Source organism: Colius striatus, chromosome 1, assembly GCF_028858725.1.
Source record: "Colius striatus isolate bColStr4 chromosome 1, bColStr4.1.hap1, whole genome shotgun sequence".
In the NCBI taxonomy this organism is placed as follows: Eukaryota; Metazoa; Chordata; class Aves; order Coliiformes; family Coliidae; genus Colius; species Colius striatus.
In genome coordinates, this window is record NC_084759.1 from 130,631,029 (window position 1) to 130,652,983 (window position 21,955).

The window sequence follows — 21,955 nt, forward strand, 5'->3', positions numbered from 1 at the left end:
CACCAAATAGGGCACACAGTCAGTGTCCTTACTTAGGCAACTGAAGAAGGAAACTCTTACAGTTACTGCCATTGCTGAAAGTGTAAGCCTTTTTCTTTGCATGATAAGAAAACGTGGCTAGGTAGCAGATGTAAAGTGTAATGCCATGGATTATTAAAACCAGAATGTTTCTGAGCCAGAAATAAAGGCTAGGAGGGCACCTGTACTCCAACCCAAGACCACCGCTTAGGTGTGGGGGCGGTGGTGTAGGTAAGTGGTATCTGTATCGTTTGCATTGTAGCTTGACTCTACAGCTGACTTATGTGTTTACTTTGTAATTGCCTTATCTGCAGCAATTCCTTCTGCTCCTTCAGAGGAAGAAGCTCACAAGACACACAGGGAACCACCAGTCAGTTCAGAAACAGTTATATTGCGGTAAGTTTCTCAAAGGCCCCTGAGAATTTGCCCCCATCTCTTTGTAGTGCAGGCACTTGATGCTTTCCGTTGTTCCTAAGGGATCAAAGATGATGATGAGGAGCTGAAAACTATAACAAAATTACTTGGCCTTTGTTTCAGTCTATGCCCTCTGGTAGAGGAGGATCTCATTGCAACAGAAGTATTTCTGTCCCTTTAGGACAGGGTTTCTGTTAAGCCAAAGTTTGTTAGGTAAAGCATGTGGAGCTTCAGCTTGTTGGAAAGAGAGGTCCTTGCTGTGACAGATCTATTACTAAGATTTGGATGAGCTGTCTCTGGCACTGTGGTCTTCATTCAGTCTCTGTTTCCAAATCCTTATTCCCTGACAGAGAGAAGAAACCTGCAGATGCAATGGAGAACTTCAAACGCCGGCACTCCAAACTAATCAACTCCTGTAAGTACCCACTGTCTGAAGCGCTGTGGCAAACCCCTCTACTCCATCATCTCACACTCTTGCACAAAGAAGAGAGGGTCCTGCCACATGGCAACAAGAAGGGAGCATTAGGGAGTGGTGTTCAGTGAAGACGGTCCTGCAGTATACTCAGGCAGCTGGTGGGCTTTGCTTATAGCAGGTGCATTGCTCTAATATTTTCAATTATCCTAAGCTGAGACAGCAACAGATTTTTCTCCAGTTTGACGCAGAGGGCAAGAACCTGCTATAGAAAGTATAAATGTATATGCCTCTCTTCCACAGCAAGATTGCTGTATCAGGAGTACAGTGATGTGGTTCTGAACAAGGCCATTCAAAGCCAGAAGAGAGTGGATTCTTTTGCAGAGGATATAGAGTCGAGTTTCCCAAGCTCCCCAAGGCTACGAAGGAAAGTACTGTCTCCCCAGGACTCATATTTGCAACGTCTGTCAATCTCATCTAATGCGTCCCTCTGGCAGGACATCCCCATGATACGGGGCAGCAGAATGCTACTCAATATGTCCCGTGATGAGCAGAAGCTGCAAGAGGTAAGGGATGGGTGTGACAAGGTAGACGGATGATCTGTAGCCAAGAAGAAGTCCCCAAAAGGGTAGTCAAAGCGGAGAGCAAAACTTCTGATATGAGAATGTGGGTCATGGAACACAGAAATCATCTCTACCCATGTAAGCAGTATGGGGGTGTGGGCCTGGGGCTTGTGAAGTAGGACAGTGACAAAGTTCAGAATTGTAGATAAAAGGATCAGTGAAGGAAGGGCTCCAGACTCTGTCAGTAACCTTGTGAAAACAGACATGGGGAAATAGGAATGAGATGAATTCAGGAATTCTGAGCATGTCCCATGCAAAAGACAATATTAAAGTAGAAGACTTCAGTATTCTCCCACACATAAGCTTATGAGAGATGTTAATAAAACCACAGTGAATTGTTGTTCCTGTGGTAAAGTGTGAGTTTACGAAATAGATCTGGGTGAGCTGCAGAGCTGAGGGGAAATAGGAAGACCTGTGGGCTCAGCAAAATGGTACACCGAGAAATTGAGTAGGGAAGATTAAAGGAGCTGAGAAGGGGATGGGAATACCCAGAGCAAGAGGCAAAACCAATAGCATGGGAAACATGATGAAGGAGAAGATTGTGGGAGATGTGGATGCTGGAAAATTTATGGGAACATGTAAAACAGGGAACCTTGTGGAAGTGGAGTTGAGGGAGGATAAGAAGTAAAATGAGAGCAAGTAACAATTTCTCCTTTAAGTCATGCCACAAGTTTGTCTTCTGATGAAAGAAAGACTGTGTATAACTGCATGCCTGCCCTTCATTCGTAAAGCCTCTCTTCTATAATTACGTACTACTTGCATCATGTACTAGGAGATTTTCTTGCTTTGCCCCCATCTCTTCTCTGTAAGATTCCTCGCAGACTTTTGTAGGGTACTGATGCTTTGTGCTCCCTTATTTCATCTCAAGGCCAAGTTTGAGTTGATAATGTCTGAGGCTTCGTACCTGCGCAGCTTAAATGTGGCAGTGGATCACTTCCAGCGCTCAGCGGAGCTCCAGGCGATGCTCACCAATCAGGAGCGCCAGTGGCTTTTCTCCCGCCTGCATGATGTGCGCGATGTCAGCGCCAGGTGAGATACAGCCCTTTGCTTCCGGGTCTTACACCTTCCGTGAGGCACAGACACAGCCCGTTGTTTCCATCAATAACATCCTCACTCCTGTTCTGTGTGTCTGCTGGCCTTCAAGGTAGATACATCCATGTAGGAGTACTATGTGACTGGATACCAACGCTGCCTTGAAAGGAATGTTCGCCTTTTCAGGTGGCAGGGCAATGTAAAGTTTCATGTTAACTCCCAGATGCTATGGTGTTGTCATACACAGACATCATTGCAGGAGGTCAAAATGTTCAAAATGCTACTGTACCTATGCGCTGTTGTCTTCAACTAGAGCTAAACTCGACTGCCTAGACCTCAGCCCAAACCAAATGCAACTTCTGCCAAATGCAAGACAAAAGAATCAGCTGCATGAGCCCTGGCAAAAAAAAAAAAAAAAAAAAAGAGAAAAAAAAAAAAGGAAGTTACAGCCATCACTTGACAGAACCTAATGTGAATCAACTGAGCATGTCATAAAATGTAGACGTGACCCCACATGCAAGAAATCCTGTAGGTTGTTGAATTCCGTTCTGCTGTTCTGCAAGGCTTGGCTACGTATTCTGATAAGCTAGTAAAGTTTGCTGCTGCCTTTTCCATTTCTACTGGTGGGATTATTCTGATGACATCTTAATTTCCGTTTGTTTCTTGATCATCCTTTTAGACATACGACCTCTCCAGGAGCCTCTGCTTCTTTCTTGCTGATATCTAGCACTTGTTATTGTGCAAGTATTATGCTTTCTCTAGAAGTAAAGAGCTGTCTTGCATTTTTATGTGGGCTGTCAGGATTTTAGAGGACTGAGGCCATTCCTGCTTTACTAAAGATGCTGGTATTTCCCTCTCTTTATGGCACCGCAACCATATGCTGCAGTTTTCTCTTTGACTTGGAGGAGAAATTTGAGGAAGACATGTTCACCTTCCACGTGTGTGATGTGGCTCTGAAACATGCCCCTGAGTTCCGCAGAGTGTATCTACCATATGTTACAAATCAAACATATCAGGAGCAAACCTTCCAGCGGTTACTGTAAGTGTTCTAATTTGTTGCGCCCTTCTCTCACCTTACTTCCTTGTTGCACCTCGAATGTTCACTTTTTCAAATCATGGGGAATGATGCAGGTGCAGGCTGTTGGCCTGTGCTCTCACTACACTCCCAGAAGAACAAGTAGGAGCCTTCTTCAGTGGCATTTGGGACTGCAAGGCAGTTGCTGCAGGCTCCTCTCCTATAGCATTGGAAAGAATAATTAATGTCTGATTCTGTTTCACACTGTTCTCTCTGTCTGCCCTCTACTGAAGAGAGCAAAAATGACTGTCCTGGGTAATGATTTTCAGACTATTATGAACTGGAAAGTGACAATTTTTAGAGAAACTTCCATCCTCAAATATTCTGAGGTTCTATATTAATACATATTGTATTAATACAATTTGTATTGTATTAATAATTAGTAATAATAAGTAATGAAAATACATATTTGTATTAATACAAATATGGCTGCTGTAAGTTTAAAATGGGGTGGAAATCCTGGGGCCAGAGAACACTGTTGGTCTCTCTTGCTCTGGGTGGTGAAGTGGGACATCTCTTGCCCTCCCGTACCCAGTGGCACAACCAAACATTAATCAGGCATGGGCCCAGTCCTGAGCAAAGTTTCTGTGTGATTTCTGCACTGCTACCCTTCCAATTCCAGTGAAGCTACAGTGATTCCAGGAGAAGACACTGTTGCCAACAGGCTACTCAGGCACATTCTCTGGGTGCTGCTGACTGAGAGACATCTAGTCTCTCAATTGATTCCCTTCAGGGAAGGCTCAGTTCCACACAGAAGGGACCTGTAGGATATTGTCTAGGGCAATGATTACTGGGTCTACACCCTTCCTCCTCATCTCTTCAAGGATATGGGATTGGCTACTCTGGTGACTGGTGCTACTCTCACACCATTAGCCTTTTACTTGCTACTGCCCAATGTGGAAGACTGGATGGCACTGGTTTTGTCTAGAGGGTAAGAGAGATGTTAGTGGGGAAGTCAGCTCCTCTCAGGAGTAGCAAGAGAGGGGATGCAGCTATTCCCAGACCCTGGAGCTGGACCATTCAATGTAAGCAAAGAATACCAACCACCCCTGTCTCGGTGAAAGGTGCCCCTACTGATAGAAGGGGAATCAAAATCTATATATTACCTCTGGCTTTTATTCCAGAGGGCTGTGGCAGAAAGAGAAAAGCTATAATAACAATCGTACTACAGTCTGATAGCTATTAGGAACCCACACTTGCTCTTCATCATCAGAGTTGTGCAGTTTCTCAATATCTCTTGCCCCAGGGACAAAACCTGACTGTTGGGAGTACTCCCAATGCTCACTGTAATCTGATCCTAGGAAAGCTATTTGCTTTGATGCTTGGATCTCTTCTTTCTTTATTGCTGTCACAGAAATGGAAATGCAGGGTTCCAGCAAGTCCTGGAGAGACTGGAAAGTGATCCAGTATGTCAGCGCCTCTCACTTAAATCCTTCCTCATCCTCCCTTTCCAGCGCATCACTCGACTCAAACTCCTCCTACAGGTAACTTTGGTGGTTCTCTGTTTTCTAGGAGTTTCTCTCAAGCTGACCCTTCAAATCTGTAAGTTGTAGAACTATGAGCTAGCTCCAAGCCCTGGGTAGAAGGACTGTGCGCAGCCATTTGTTGCTTCTGTGACAAGTTTGGCAAGACACTCTGAAGCCACACTGTTGCGTGCGTTGTGACTATGCCTTTGCAAAAACAAACCCGTTTGTCATTGTACAAATGTCTGCCGTGCGTTAGACCAGCACTGTAAGTTGGAGCTGATAGCCTGCGTGAGGCACTGCAGCTTGTGTACTGGTTAGGACTTCACTGTAACACTGCTTCAGTTGTACTCCAATAAATAATGTATGGAGTCTTCTCAGAACATGCTGATTAACATTTTATTGAACTTTTTTGGCTCCCTGCTAGGAAAACAAAGCAATGGTTTCTTTGCTGCCCTCTGGAAGGCAGCCTGTCTCTACTCTTTGCCTGCAATGCTGACTAATAGGAGCCTTCCAGACACGGAACCAGCAAGTCCCTAATGAAATGAATGGGTTTTTATTATTATTTGAGCCTTTTTTTTTAACAGGAGAAAAAAGAGTATCAGCCACAGAAGAGTTCTGTGTGCTAGCCTGCTTGTGCTTGTGTTACGTGGCATAGGAAGCAGCCATTAACTTGTATATGATAGCTAATACAATTTTTAGGGATGCCCTGTTCCATGCAGCTTATCAGTGACATTCTGCATCTAAGATCTCTGGTCTTGCTAATCTCCATGTCTCATCACTTGCCACTGCTTTAGTTTTAACTTGAGAGTGGCATCATGGTGCCTCCTTGTTTCTCCTACCCCTCATACAAATGTCAGCGTTCCTTGCTTGCGTTACGAAAAAACTACCTGTTCTCATGCAGAATATCCTGAAGAGAACTCGGCCTGGGTCTGAGGAGGAAGTTCAAGCAACACAGGCCTACGATGCACTTGAAAAGGTAAGGCCATCAACCCATTCTGCAGCCCTGCAGAAAGGGATCTGGGGGTTTTTATTGATGAGACCCTCAGTACAATTCAGCAATGTGCCCTGGCAGCCTAAAGGGCCAGCTGTGCCCTGGGGTGCATTAAACACATCAGTTGAGAGTAGCGATTGTCCCACTGTAGTCAGCATTGATGCAGCATCACTTGGGTACTGCAGTTGCACACTATAGGGAGGATGTGAAAATACTAGAATGTGTGCAAAGGAAGAGGAACAAAGGTGAAAGAACTGGAGGGGAAAGACTTACAAGGAGTGGCTGAGGATATTAGGTTTATTCAGCTTAGAGGAGACCAAGGGGTGAATTCGCTGCTGTCTACAACTTCCTCATCAGGGGGAACAGAGAAGGAGGTGCCAATCTCTTCTCTCTGAACACAAAGAAGTGGCTTAAAACTGTGTCAAGGGAAATTCAGATTGGATATTAGGAAAAAGTTATTCACTGAGAGGGTGATCAAGCACTGGAACAAGCTGCAAAGAAAGGTGGTCATGGTCCAAAGCCTGACAGTGTGCAGTAAGTGTTTGGGAAATACTCTTAGATCATAGAATTGATTTGGTCGGAAAAAACCTTTAAGATTATCAAGTCCAACCACTAACCTCATATTGCCAAGCCCACCACTAAACCATGTACCTCAGCACCTCATCTACAAATCTTTTAATTATCTCCAGTGATGGTGGCTCCAGCACCTGCCTGGGCCACTGTCTTAACCTCAGTGAAAAAGTTCTTCCTAGTCTCCAGTCTAAACCTCCACTGGAACAACTTGGGCCCATTTCCTCTTGTCCTTTCACTTGTTACTTGGGAGACGAGACCTGACCCCTAACTCGCTACAGTCCCCTCTCAGATAGTTGTAGAGAGTGAACACATACAAGTGAACCAGATATAAGATTTAATTTCTGCCTTGCCCTATCTGGAGTCAGGAGTTGCACTTGATGCTCCTCATGGGTCCTTTCCAGCTTGAAGTATTCTGTGATTCTCCACAGCCATGTTGTATCACAGCTACAGGGCACTGAAGTGGCCCTGTCCTTTTCTCTGATCCTCACCTTTGTCAAGGGCTCTTGTCATTGATCCTTATGAGTAATAAATTAGTGTGTTCATGTGACTCTCCTGCATGTGCAATGGTAGCTGTGAGCAGAAAACACTAAAGCAGGAGCCAGCTGGGATGTGATTGAACCTGCACTACTTGTTTCTGGACTTGCTCTTTGCAGTCTCCTAACCAACATTTTCCCCTTGGTGTACCTTACCTTTGTCTCTAATTAGTGATCAACTCCCACCTTAGCCCCTGAAAGAAAATCTTGCTTTTAAAAAAGGTCCAGTAAGGCTGTTACTCTGTTGCATCCCTTCTTCTAGCCTGTTTATCACAGAGACAATATTTAAAGTCTTCTGAAACAACTTATCTAAGATTTTTACAGCAGCTTGTTCTGTCTAGTGATGATATCATTGACTTTGACTATCTTGGAGTGTCACTCCCTTCCTTAAAATCTTTCCCCTCTTTTACTTCACAAACCGAAAAGCTGGTTGAATATGATGTATGCCTCCTTAAAGCTCTTAGGGCTTTACCAGTGTGCTGCACAGCTCCCAAAGCATGGAAGTCTGAGGTGGGTGTACAAGAGGTCATATTCTGAAATCCTTAGACTTCAGCTGAGCAGTGACCTTATTGCAGCGTGCAACTTCCTCATCGGGGGGCAGTGGGGTGGGCAAGGTGCTGATCTCCTTTCTCTGGTGACCAGGGGCAGGACATGAGGAAATGGAATGAAGCTGCAACAGTGGAAGTTCAGATTGGACACTAGGAAAAGGTTCTTCACTGAAAGGCTTGTGGGTCACTGGAACAGGCTCCCTACAGCATCAAGGCTGACAGAGTTCAAGGAGCATCTAGGGGAGGCGCTTAGTCATGTGATGTAGTGTCAGATAATCCTGCGAGGAGCAGGAAGTTGGACTCAATGATCTTTATGTGCCCCCGCCAACTCGAGATGTTCTCTGACTCTGTGTTCAAGCCACAGTGTTATCTCTGTGACGCTATTATACAGCTGGTCTCTGTCACCCCCAACAGCTACGTAGGCAGCTTACGGGCTGTAGTAACCTCTGTTTCATTGTGTCCTGTTCTCATACATACTGGCAACAAGCTCTAGGTTGTGTAAGATTTGGGCTGATGTTTAGCTAATCAGTCTCCGATGTTTATAGTGGAGCATCTTATAAGAGCTGCTTTAAAATGACCATCAATTCAACCTTTGTCACCCAAGAGAGATGTCTCTAGTATTACCCTCAGTATCCCAAAGTCAAAACAATACTTACCACAGAGACTTCATCTAAAGAGTACCTCCATTAAGAAAGAAGGATGATTGTTGTAGGTATGGAGAAATACAGTATGCTTACCTAGAAAAATACTTCTTTTGTAGGAAGATGCATAAGGTTAAAGACTTGTTGGCCAAGCTTAAGACTCATAAGTCAATGGGTACTGATGGGATGCACCCTAGAGTGCTGAGGGAGCTGGCTGATGTGATTGCTAAGCCTCTCTCCATCATTTTTGAACAATCATGGAGGACAGGTGAGGTGCCTGAGGACTGGAGAAAGGCCAATGTCACACCAGTCTTCAAAAAGAGCAGGAAGGATGACCCAGGAAACTACAGGCTGGTCAGCCTCACCTCCATCCCTGGAAAGGTGATGGAACAACTCATCTTGAATGTTATCACTGAACATATGAAGGATAAGATGGTTATCAGGGGGAGTCAACATGACTTCACCAAGGGGAAATCCTGTTTGACCAACCTGATAGCCTTCTATGAGTGCATAACTGTCTGGCTAGATGAGGGGAGAGCAGCGGATGTCATCTACAGTGACATCAGCAAGGCTTTTGACACTGTCTCCCATAACATCCTCATCAGAAATCTCAGGCAGTGTGGCTTGGATGAGTGGACAGTGATGTGGATCAAGAGCTGGCTGAATGACAGAGCCCAGAGGGTGGTGATCAATGGCACAGAATTGAGTTGGAGGCCTGTGGCCAGTGGAGTTCCACAGGGATCAGTTCTGGGGCCAGCCTTGCTCAACATATTCATCAGTGACCTGGATGAGGGGACAGAGTGTCCCCTCAGCAAGTTCACTGATGACACCAAACTGGGAGGACTGACTGATTCCCCAGAAGGCTGTGCTGCCATTCAGCAGGATCTCGACTGGCTTGAGAGTTGGGCAGAGAGGAACCTCATGAGGTTCAACAAGGACAAGTGCAGAGTCCTGCATCTGGGGAGGAACAACCCCATGCACCAGTACAGGCTGGAGATTGACTTGCTGAAGAGCAGCTCTGCAGAGAGACCTGGGAGTGCTGATTGATAAAAAACTAAACATGAGCCAGCAATGTGCCCTTGTGGCCAAGAAGGCCAATGTCATCCTGGGATGCATCAAGAAGAGTGTGGCCAGCATGTGGAGGGAGCTCCTTCTCCCCCTCTACTCTGCCCTGGTGAGGCCTCATCTGGAGTCCTGTGTCCAGTTCTAGACTCCTCAGCTCAAGAGGGACAGAGAACTTCTGGAGAGAGTCCAGCGCAGGGCCACCAAGATGATCAGGGGACTGGAACATCTTTCATATAAGGACAGGCTGTGGAAACTGGGGCTGTTTAGTCTGGAGAAGAGGGGACTGAGGAGAGATCTTACTAACGTTTATAAATATCTAAAGGGTGGATGTCAGGAGGTTGGGACATCCTTTTTTTATATAGTAGCTAGCAACAGGACAAGGGGTAATGGGATGAAGCTGGAACACAAAAAGTTCCACTTAAATATAAGAAAAAACTTTCACTGTGAGGATGAGGGCCCACAGGGGTTATGGGGTCTCCTTCCTTGGAGGTCTTCAAGACCCGCCTGGACATGTTCCTATGTGACCTGATCTAGATGAACCTGTTTCTGCAGGGGGGTTGGACTAGATGATCTCTAAAGGTCCCTTCCAACCCCTACCATTCTATGATTCTATGAATTATCACTCATACTGACTTTCAAGGGGCTCCCTGGAGCAGTACTGATCTCACCATGCAGTACTACTCCTACCTCACTGATTACCTGTTTTCCTCTGCAGCTCATCAAGGATTGCAATGAAAATGTCCAGCGCATGAAGAGCACTGAAGAGCTGATCTACCTCAGCCAGAAGATTGAATTTGAGTGCAAGGTGAGCCTGTCCATTCCCTGACCCCTGCTGTAGCCTACTGTATTTTTATTCTCTTTCCTCTCAAAGTCACTTGTGCTTACTCTTTGTTCACCTCTCCAATATACACAGAGCCTTTGGATATCACACGCAGGTCAGCTCTTCATCAGTGCCCTGTCATTTGTGTCAGCCTTCAGCCAAAGGTGCTTACTGTGACCTCATGCCTGTCCAGCTGGAGAAATGAAAGCACACTTTCTCCAGAAAAAGGCAGAAATGGAAATCCATACCTCACTGATACTGATTTCCCTTGTACAAGCTTGACTTAAACATTTATTTCTGTCTTGACAGATATTCCCACTCATCTCACAGTCACGACGACTTGTGAAGTGTGGTGAGTTGACAGCACTGGACTTCAACACCTTGAGTCCAAAATGGAAAGTCACCACCCGTCCCATCTACCTACATCTTTTCAATGACTGTCTGCTCCTGTCTCGGCCGAAGGAGTGAGTGCTTCAACACAATTCTTGCTGCCCCTTCTAAAATACCTGTCTCTTTCTGGGTCTGTGCTTTGGTGAAAGAGTCTTTTCCCTCTGCCTGCCAGCAAGTGGCAGCATTTGTCAAGTCATTCTCCTGATCCTACATTATGTGAGTATCATGCATGTATGTGAAATCTGATAGACCCAACTCTTAATTACAACATATGATAATATAACAAGATGTTTTCTGATCCCTAGTGCAAGACTTCTGCCTTTCCATCTCTATAATGGGAAACACTTTAATAATAACCATTTGTTCTAGTCTTGGAAGATAATTTCTTCCTGGAGGACACCATGAAAATTAGTGAATTTGCAAATCACTGGTTTATCAGGAAGCTAAGAGGGTTGATGGTTGGTTGTGTCGAGGTTTTGAGGTAGTGCTTTTGTTTTTAAGCTGTAAGCTATCAAAATGCTGACAGGCCAGAACTTAGTATTTCTAGCCCTTTCCTTAAGTCCACTCTCTCTTCTTTGGCCTTCTGAGACTTCTAGGAAGAACAAAGCTAAGGTACCTGAAGCAGATGAAGATTTATTAAAAGCTTTTTGTTTTCCTGAGATCAGAAGACAACATGGACTCACTTGATAACCCTCATCACCTTAAAACTCACAACTTGTTTTGTTCCTGCTCTTTACCTGCAGGGGTGGACGTTTTGTTGTTTTTGATCATGCCGCTTTCTCAGATGTACGTGGGGAGAAGTGCGAGATGAAACTGCATGGAACAAACAAAAATGTTTTCCGTCTCTTTCTACTTCAGAATTACCAGGGAAAGAGAGTGGAGTTTTTGTTTCGTACAGAGACACAGTAAGAGTTCAAGCTTACCCTCAGTATATCCCATTGTCATAGCCAGACACTTCCTAGGAGCTTGATGGTTGTCCCTCAGCTACTCAAATGCTGAAATATCAAATGCAACTGCTGAGCAGAGGGCTTGAAAAACATCCTTTTGCCATAACAAGCCCTACTAGCTGCTTGTACAATACTGGCACATTATGTCGTACCATCAGCCTCCAAAACTGGGAGTTTTTGCCCTTTACCATCCCCTTTGTCCACTTCCACTTTCCACTGTCCACTGCCTCTAAGTACCCCCTCCCTGACCCCTCCCATGAGAAACCAATACACCCCCTGCCCACCTCATCAGACTGCTGTCTCTCACACTGAATCCTGACACCTACCTGGTGATGTTTTTCAGCAGTGAGAAGTTGAGATGGATCTCTGCTTTGGCTCCTCCACGAGGAGAACTGGACCTCCTGGAATGCCCTGGTAAGACTACTCTGCTACTGCAGTAATGGGGGTGGGTTGGCTCAGAGGAGTTGGAGGGAGAACATCCCAGAATGATTCCAAGGCAGAATATTTTCCTTTTTGTAAAGAAAGAAGGGAATCAGGGGCTTTCCCATGGGGCCAGGTTCTGTCAGTTACTTTACCTAAGGACTTTACCTAGGGACAGTCCCTTATCCCCTACCTCCTCTGGAGCTTATGCACACAGGTTTGTTGTTGCTTTCCAGTAAACCATTGTGATCTTTCCCCCTCTTTAGATGCGCCACAAGTTCAATGCATAAAGACTTACAAGGCTCGGGAGAATGATGAGTTGGCTTTGGAGAAAGCAGATATCATCATGGTTATGCAGTACAGCAATGATGGTGAGCAGAAAGAGCACTGGCTGTATTGAATGATGAGTAGGAAGTTACTCTAGCAGTGTAAAGGTTTAGCAACATGATCAGGCTTCAGGAGGAGCTTCTCATTCCTGATTGTTGGATTGGGAGGATTAAGAGACTCCATCTTCACTAAGACACTTCATTTGCAAGCTGAAAGGGGACCTTTGATCTTAGGGCATTGTCGGGGGGGATTTTTTCGGGAAGAATGAAAAAACATTCAACAGGTTTGCCTCATGTTGTGCTTTTTACCATATCACAGGGTGGATGGAAGGAGTAAAACTTTCAGACCGGGAGCGAGGCTGGTTCCCCTCAGAACATGTGGAACACATCTCCAGCAAGCATGCACGTCAGAAGAACCTGAAGGAGGAACAACGTGTGAAGAATGCCAAGCAGCAGGTCTTCTGCAAGAAATAAGACTCTGTTTGGACCTGTACAGTCTCCCTGCTGTGGAGAAACCATCTTTTTTTCTATTGTGCCTCAGAAGAAATGCCTCTGCGAAGAGCATAATACAGCACTTTGACAGAAACAGGTGCTTTTTGCCAAAGAAAGCGGGAATTCAATCAGGAAAAATAGTTCACTTCCTCTGTGTCACCAGGACTATGGCAGCAGTAGGAGGAAAAAAGTTGCATGTATTGCTTGCTTTGTGGTAGCAGGGAGGAACTTTAATTGAACAGACTTTGAGATCTGGACTTCTGAAAATATTTTCTTGGTTTTCCCACTGACAAGTTGCAGGACCTCGGGCAAGTCACTTCAGAATTCTGCCTTAGTTTTCCCATCTGTGTAATGGGGGTAAACTTACCTACCTCACTGGATATTGTGAGGCTAAATTCACTAGTATTAGCATACTAAGATCTCTGGAGTTCCTGAGAAGGAAGGTGCTAAGTGCAAAGCACAATAGAGTTGAGGAGAGTTATCAGTTTGACTATCCCCTTGATATCTTGATAGTATTGATCTCTACAGTATAATTTCCATTTAGAACAATTTATCTATTTGATTATGTGCAAGTCTACTGGTTTTTAGATAGGCAAATATTTAATTGTACCTAAATTTAACTCAGTCTCAGCATACTGTTAAGAGTCTGTGACAGCATTACAAAATCCATTGGAGTTAAGCGAGGTTTTCAAAGCCACTGTGATGGTTTCCCCCACCTTAAGAGGTATCAAGTTGAAGAATGTTTCACAAAGGTCACCTCTCTTCCGAATGAGTGTCCCAATAAGCCATCTGAGACAACTCTTTTTTACTCTGCCTTTCCCTCGAAGTAGAACAGTGACTTTCAACTAAGATTTTCATGATGTGATTGATAACACACCCTGTATAAGGTAACCGTGACTAGGCATATGCAATGAAGTCGCACTTTCCTACTGCTCCTAATCTGATAGCTGATGTGGTATTGCATGCACCATTTTGCACACTTAATAGAAAACACTGAGAAATTTAGCCACTGTAGATAAGGTCAAAATGTGTACTAGGGACTTTGTTCTTTTTCAGAATGCTCTGGTTTTAAGTCCAGTTTACATGCAGTCCTGCTTTTGTGCAGAACCTATGTGAGGATATGCCTTCAACTGTAAAATACTGTTTCTGTGTTAAGTGTTTGCATTCAGTCAATGCAAGATCAAGTATAAGAATCATTACACCAAAGAAAGCAATGTGTAGCCTTCTTGCATTTAATATATTTGAAGAATTAGTAACCTTCGTATCTGCAGCTTTCTGTCTTTGTAACATTCCACCTTTAATTCCCATTTACATTGTATCTAGTACAGCTTACTACAGCCTATTTATATAAATAATTTTAGCTGGATCAAAAAAAAACCAAACCAAACCTTGCCTTTAGTCCTAATAAACTCATGCACTTCTCCAGTTAAAATAAACTTCCTGCTTTCCTTGTTACTTAGGTAATTAAATATTTACTGAATATTTTCAGAAAAAAACACATTATTTTCATTATTTTTTTTCCATATAACTCTCCTTTCTGAGTGACTGTCACATAGGAACAGCTCTATTTAGCAGAGTGTATGGCTTTACCAGCCCTACCCTAAGATTCTTCAGAGCACCTGTGAATGCCTTGAAATGACTGCTGCTGCAGGTTCCGTAGCAGTGTTAGTCATAGCGCCAGGGAAGCTAAAGGGATGCCCTATGGATCGTGGGAGTGAAATCCACTCTACTAGTAAGGCAAGATGCAATTGTTTGCCTGTCTTCTAATCCTATGGTCCAGATAACACTGCCTACACTTTTTTCCCCTCTAGAAGAACTGATGTATAGCTAAGAACAAAAGCAAAGCCCTACCTCAAACTAAAATGCTGTAGAAAGAATTAAAATCCTCAACAGGATGCATGAAAGTTCAGAGATCCCAAATAGCTGCTTGTCCCAGGCTGTGATGAGTTTATGCGATATACATAAGTCAGCAGGATCACCGATGTCTGGACTGGGATACAGGACATTGCCATGGGACCAATTCAGTACATGCCCTTGCAAGGGCACGTCTTATTATGCAGGCAGTCTGAGGCACCCCATATCCGTGTCCGCTTCATCTTTGCTACCTGTATTGAGGAGATAGGCCATAGATACTGCCCTTCTAAATCAGTGGTTGTCTCATGAATCATTTGAAAAGCACAGGATTCTGTACTTTTTCTGCTTCTCAAAAATAAGAAGGCATATTGTTCATTACTGTCTCCCAGGGTGCGTTTCTTTGATAAGTTCTGTATGTTCTTGATAAAATTCCTGTTGAGATGTGAAACTTGAAGGCCATTGTTGTGACTGACAGAACTTCTGTACTGTTAAAGTAGTTGGATCAAAGGTTAACTTCTCCCTGTCACAGGTATAGCCTTTATTTCCTGTTGTCAAGTTCTTTTATGTTTAGGGACATTTAAAGGTCAGGTTATGCCTCTAAGAATAAGTGCTTATATGCTGGTTTACTTTGATTTCTCACATTTCAGAGAGGCCTCAACTTCTCACTGTTTAGTGAAATTTTTAGTCCCAGCAACATCCTGCCACCTCAATGCATAAGCAAATCTGCACTGAATTTTGCTTCATGTTTTTTGAAACTGATTAGCATCTGCTTGGTTTGTACAAACTTAAAACTAGTACAGTGTCACAACTGCACATTCAGGAGGCAGAAATCATGACAGAATGTCTGCTGTGTCCTATTACAGTCTTAATTATGAGTCTGGGCAGGGGGGTGTCTCTCCCTACATTATCTAATGTGGGTAACCTGATTTACCAGAAAATTAGTATTAAACAGAAATGGAAAAGTAGAGTTTGTCAGACAAATCTCTGTACTTTTCTAGTAAGATCCTTAAAGAAGCTCCACAGAATAAGAACACTGAATGAAAGATGGCAGTGTATCTTAAAACAGCCAGATGTAAATTGAAGTGTGAAGAAACCATCATCTTTCCCAGGAACCTGTGGAGACTGACACATAGCATATCTGGACAAAAGTAATTCAGTATTTCTATTTAGAAAAAAAAAAGGCAGCCTAAAGAGGGCAGATGTATCTTTTTGTGGTAAGAATAGCAACGAAATACAAATGTGAACTGCAGTTCAAAAAGTTTTGTTGAGAATCTGAAAAACTTGTGCTTTACATCTGAAAATCAAGTTTTACAACTGCTGTTGTTTTTTCATACAAAAAGTAGAAAATATATTAAAGTATATATATGTGTGTCTCTAAAGAAAAAAAAACTCAGCCTCAGAGACCTATGTTTGTCCCTCTTAAAGGAAAAGAAATGAAAGCATTCTCTACAGTTTTTATTCCCTTTCACAATACTATAAAAAAACTGACATGAGGAGCAGAGTTCAGTCAATAAACACAACCTTGCTCAGAAACAGGAACCTCCAAAGCAGTTAGTGATTTTTATCTTTGTGCTTTCATCTAATATTGAAGAAGTCCCATCCCCTTTAAGATCAGAGTTGTGTTCTGTCAGCTGAATGCTGCTAGCAAATTAAAAGCTACTCTAGCAGCAGCAATGTTCCAGCCAGGGTGTCTTCCATTTGGTGGCTGAACCAGGTGCACTGCTAGGCTAATTATCCAGTCGCCAAACTGTTGGCACATGTGTTTCAGGTTACACTCCTTTAACACATCAAAACAGTTCTCAGGTGAAAGCACCTGTAGAAGCAGGACCTTTGATGCTACAGCAAACCTTAAAACAAAGGCAGAGCATATTGACAAATGCACAGTAGGAGAATGGTACCATGGCAGCAACAAAATACTGAGCCAATAATCAAGATGAGGATGAAGGATGATGTGCAATAGAATGCAGTTCTTCAAGGAAGCACTGTCTTTGCAGACATGGAATTTGCAGTTGCAGCTAGCTGCACTTGGTGGTTAGGAAAGCTATTCACAGAGAAGGCGAGAGCAGAGGGCTTAGTTTCTTGAATCATCATGACCAAAGTTCCAGCAACAGTCTCTCCATCAACTGCACGTGAGAAGAAGGAAGCCAGAAAAGCCAGGCTTAGTTCATTCCTGCCTTTCACCTGCTGTGAATACCTGCAAGCACACAAAGCTCGTTTCAATGACCAACACTTGCAGTAGTATGAGATCACTAACCACCTGGTATTGCTCTGTTAGGAGCCTCCATTTTTTGGTGAGATTTGTTAAATAGTGAAAGGATGTAAGATTGCAGCACCTCAAAGTCAGTCATTTATTTCTTGCAACTGCTAGTTCATGGAGAATCAGCAGCACTGCTGAACAACTGCAGGCAGAGCGCGTAGGAAAAATGCGTCTGTCTTCCTGCAAGGAAAGTCATCCTTCCCAGAAAAGGTAATGATTTTGTAACATCTAGGTTCCCAAGACATGCTATTAGGGGTATTTAAGCTTGCTCCTCAGGAAGCTCATGAAGCACTGGCTTTCAGGTGTGCCAGAAGCATTTCTGCACCCTACGAGCGCTGTGTTTTTTTCCCCTCTGACCGTCTCTCTGGCCCCTCACCCACGCAGTGAGGGAGGACGGGCAGCTCCCCGACCAGGGTGCCTGAGTGGGCAGAAGGAGAGAGGAGGGTGGCGAGCCGGGTGAGCGGCCATCCGCCCCGACGAGGGCTGCGGCCCCGTTACCTACCGTTTCCTACTGCTGGTGCCGGGGTAGCCAAGCCCACCCCCCGCCTGCCCGGCGGCTGAGGAAGCCTCGGCCCTGCTCTGCCCCGAGGCCCGCCGGCGGCACAGGTGGCCTTGATGAGGCGTCCCGGGGCCGGCGGCCGCAGCCCGCGCGGGGCCCGCCGCCAGGCAGGGCATTAACCGCGCCGCGCGCGGCCGGGCGCGACATCGCCGAGCCGGCATGGACGGGGCGGGCGCGGAGGAGGAGGAGCGGGCGCCCGGAGGGCTGGGTAAGGGCTGGGCCGCGGGGCCGTAGCTCCGGGTCGCGTTAATGATCGGCGGGACGAACCCGGCAATGAGCCTAATGAGCAGCTCCGGGAGAGGATAACGACCCTATTGCCTCCTCCGGGCTCTTATCTGTACGGGCGGAGGAGACGCAGCTCTACCACGCTTAGGTCTTCTGTCCCTTTATGGTTTGGCCGATTGGGCTTATCTGTCCTCGGGGGAACTGCTGTTTTGTCTGAAGTGCCCTGGGACATTGGAGACATTGCTCACCCCTGCCTTCTAAATGTGCTTAGCAAGGCAGGGGTGAGGGTGGAGGGGCAGGTGGTCTGCCCTCCGTGTCACGCTGAGGGGTTTCTGCTGCCTTGGGGCTTCTAGGCTGCTGGTGCTTAACCATCTGCACCCACCACCTAGTCTTCCTCCTTGTCCGAGCTTGTGTGGGTGGACCTGTGAAGCTGATGTTTCCTTCTCCATGTGTGTTTAGGTTGCTTTGTACCTCAAAACAACCTTAAAACTCTTACTGTTAAATGTGCAAGTGGTTTCCTTGTTCCAAAAAATGTCTAAAGAGGCAGTTATGAGAAGAAAAAGAGGATTTTGATTCTTGTTTGTTTACCTTCAGCAGATCAGGCATTCCAGACTGCCTGCATACGTGTGATGTTCCCAGTCAGTTAAAATCCCTTCTGTTTAAGGTTCTGTTTATCTAAAAGTGGGACAGAGTGATGTCCACTCTAGTCTTTTGTTGTATGAATGATGGGAGAAAGGACTGTGTTGGCAACTCCTTAGTTGTCTTTCTCTCCAAACTATTTTCATTTGACATCTTTTCTTTGGCAATCTCGAGTTGTTGTCAGGCCTTTGCTCTATGTTTTAGAAATAGAGACAATAATTTACTTTTTTTTTTTTTATTGGAGTTTCACATAATCTATGGGAATATTCCTGCATGTGCCAGTCTCTCTGCTGCAGATACAGTGTATATGCACAAGATACTTTAGAATGTATTTTCTACTGTATGCATATCTTGGTGTTTGCATAAAAGTAAAAAGTCTTCTCTGCAGCACCAAGCTGAAAATGCTATTCCTGATTTGAGGCAGAGGGTGAATGACAAGAATGGATGCTACATCATAATGCTAGCTTCTTTACATAATGAGTCAGAGAAGGTCAGAGGCAGTGAGGAGGACGGTGGAAAAAGGAGTTGTGTAGATCATAGGGAGCTCGTGTTTCGCACAGTTCTAGAGCCTCCCTGTCAGGATATTTCACGTCATTTAACAGCGATGGAAACTGTTGCTGCTTAACAAGATCAAGTTATTACAGTTGCATGGTTTCCTGCTTCTGTCTCTTTCCCTTACAACTAATTCGGTTCTCTTAATCCTGTAAAAAAAACAAAAGCAAATTAGAAGGTCTTGCAAGCAGCCTGGTGTCCTGTCATACTTCCATGAAGATTCTGTCTGACTGATGTTGTGGAGTTTCTTCTTGATTAACAATAAAAGAAATATTGGGGCAGCAAGCAAGTCCTTTGTTTTGGCATTGTAGTAACATCTATCAAAAATAGGACTGAGGGAAATGAAATTATTTTAGGTCTTTCCCCCCCCCCCCCCCAAATTAAACAACCATATTTCTCAGTAGCCACAGACAGCTCAAATGCTGCTCAAAAGTCTGCTCAAACTTTCCAGACAACAAACTTTTTTTATTGAGTTACAGTGATCACACAGACTCACACATTGAATAATAACATAATAGAGGAAGTGTTCTGGCTGCAACTGCAGAAAACTGCAGCTTTCATTATTTGAATGCAGTTGTTAGAAGCCTGTACAATTAACTGTGTTTTTTTGCCAGCTTGAGTATGATAGAAACAGAAAATCTATTAGTCAAAAATCTGTCATTTGTCAGATAATCACTGCTGACACTGTAGACTCAAATTTTGCTTGTGCTTTTCATTGCTTATTTTAATAAGAAAGACTTAGTGTCTCTAAGTCATTGATATTTGTTCTCTTCCTTATTTCAAAGGTCTTTTTTTATCCTTAGTGCTGTGTCTCTCTACTGTATTTGTAATTCCCTTGATTTCTCTGTATCAGGAATTAATTCTTCCTGTAGTTTAGCCTGTTGTTTTTGCAGACATCTTCACTTTCTCATCTTGGATGTTTGAATATCTCCATAGTGACCACATCATACTCTTTGCTGTTGCTTTCCTAGCAGCACCCTGTCCTGGTGATGGACTTTATTTTGAACTCTCTAGTTATGTTCACTGTTGGGTTTCATTGAGTGGTATTTTCCTTCTCCTGTAAATGAATCATGAATCTTCCTATCCAGGCATGCTCCTTTTCACATGTCTTACAGACACCTCTGGCTTAGACAGCGTGCACATGGGGGAAAGCGGATGGGTGATGCTTTTCATCTTTTTTTTGTAGAGTGCAAAGACGAGAAGGAGGACACATCACTGCATACCAGGCATGTTGTATTAGATGCTGATGCTGTGGGTGAACATGGTACAGAGAGCACAGAGTTATCTGCACTCCAAAGCACAACTGTAAAGGTCAAAGTTGAGGGTATTCTGGGGACGGAAAATAAGATCAGCCCTGTTAAAAGAGTGGAGGAAGATGGAAGATGCACCCTGCAGGCAACTGGGTCAACTTCCCAAGATTTGTCAGCCCTTGACAGCCAGCCCAACCTTGCCTCAGTGTGTGGAAGGCTGTCAAATTTCCTCAGTGATGCAAAAGCTGTGCCCTCACTTTCTGTGGTTGATTTGGCACAAGAGCCCACGGATCAGTCAGGCTCACATGAACAATGTGAAGGTTATTACTCTGATGGGATTGAAAAGGAGGCAAAGAAGAAAAAAAGAAATTACAGAAGCAGAATATGCACTGAGAAAGCATCTAGTGGAATCCCTGGAGATGCCTCCAGGCAAGACACGTGTGGCCCAGCTACTCGCCCATCATCCAAGTGTGCTTCAGCTGGTACTGCAGCACAGCTGTCCTACAAGGTATCCTCACTCCTGGAATCTGGAAGCAGTTGGGATGGGACCAAGGGAAAAAAAGAATTGCTTGAGAATCCAAACATTCTGCCACCAATCAGGAAGAAGTCGCGTACCTTCTATAGTGCAGGTAAATAATGGGCAACTCACTGGCGGACAGTGACACTTGAAGTGCCACTGGCGCTGAGGTTTCCTTCAGTATGGTGAAGGCACACAATGAAGATGCTGAACTACTCTAACTGGGATTGCAATGTGTTCCATAATATCAGATGTGTGAAAACTTCTTCAGATAAAGGGTGCTCAGTGCCTTGTATTTGAAGAATTCCTAGCAATGTCCTTCATTTCACTTTGGAAGATCTTTGTGGTTAATTTTGTTTTAAAAATCATTTATGTTGTTGATGTATTTCTAATACAGTAAAAATCACAGAATCACAGAATAGTTGGGGTTGGGACCTCCAAAGATCATTTAGTCCAACCCCCCTGCTCAAGCAGGTCCACCTTGATCAGGTCACTCAGAAACGTGTCCAGGTGGGTTTTGAAAACTTCTAGAGAAGGAGATCCCACACCCTTTCTGGGCAGCCTGTGACAGGGCTCCCTCACCCTTACAGCAAAGAAATGTTTCCTTAAGTTTAAGTGGAACTTTTTGTGTTCCAGCTTTTGTCCATTACCCATTGTCCTATCACTGGACACTACAGAAAAGAGTATTGGCCCATCCCCTTGACATACACCTTTTAAATACTTGTGTTAATGAGGTTCCCCCCTCAGTCTTCTCCTCTCTAGGCTGAACAGCCCCAGATCCTGCAACCTTTCTTCATAAGAAAGATGCTTCAGTCCCTTGATCATCTTGGTGGCCCTGCCAATAAAAATATTCTCTTTGGGTTTTCCTCATCTTGTTTCTTCTGGTTTGTTTGTTGTTGTGCTGTTTGTTTTTGTGGGTTTTTTTTTTTGCCTTCTTATATCTTCCTCATCTCTGTTTTTCACCAATACATAACTTCTAGGGCAGCTAGAAGAATTGGAGAAGGTGTTCCAAGAAGACCACTACCCAGACAATGAGAAGAGGAGGGAGATTGCTGCTGTGGTTGGTGTAACACCACAGCGTATCATGGTAACGGTTGCATGGGCAGCACTGCTGACTGTGGGTTCTGAGCAAGAAAATGGCAGGTGGGGGACTGGGGCAGGGAGGAGGAAGTAGGAGTAGGAAAGAAAGAAGAGCTCATGAGTAATGGGATAGAGGCTGCAGCTGCCGCTGGTGACAAGAGAAAGAAGAGAGCTGACCTAGCCTGCAGTTCTGTACTCGATCCCTTCCCATTTCCTAAGATGAGACACTTAATGGG

At 44.4% G+C, this 21,955-nt stretch overlaps 1 protein-coding gene across 2 annotated transcripts in view; it reads left to right on the plus strand.

Annotated features, from left to right (window-relative positions):
- The window catches only part of ARHGEF5 (Rho guanine nucleotide exchange factor 5), a 44,645-nt gene extending 24,393 nt beyond the window's left edge, over positions 1-20,252 (plus strand). The window contains exons 3-16 of one of the 2 annotated variants that reach the window (XR_009819731.1): positions 333-414; positions 783-847; positions 1,148-1,410; positions 2,336-2,496; positions 3,386-3,538; positions 4,929-5,058; positions 5,942-6,016; positions 10,107-10,196; positions 10,521-10,675; positions 11,345-11,506; positions 11,892-11,962; positions 12,235-12,339; positions 12,614-12,883; positions 20,059-20,252. Coding sequence is in view for 1 of the 2 variants with exons in the window: in XM_062007366.1 (XP_061863350.1) it covers positions 333-414; positions 783-847; positions 1,148-1,410; positions 2,336-2,496; positions 3,386-3,538; positions 4,929-5,058; positions 5,942-6,016; positions 10,107-10,196; positions 10,521-10,675; positions 11,345-11,506; positions 11,892-11,962; positions 12,235-12,339; positions 12,614-12,768 (1,667 nt within the window). In the remaining variant the exon portion in view is untranslated. Of the gene's footprint in view, positions 1-332; positions 415-782; positions 848-1,147; positions 1,411-2,335; positions 2,497-3,385; positions 3,539-4,928; positions 5,059-5,941; positions 6,017-10,106; positions 10,197-10,520; positions 10,676-11,344; positions 11,507-11,891; positions 11,963-12,234; positions 12,340-12,613; positions 14,222-20,058 lie in introns of those variants that run through there. The other variant, XM_062007366.1, reaches the window with a different exon arrangement.
- The last annotated feature ends 1,703 nt before the right edge of the window (positions 20,253-21,955 follow it).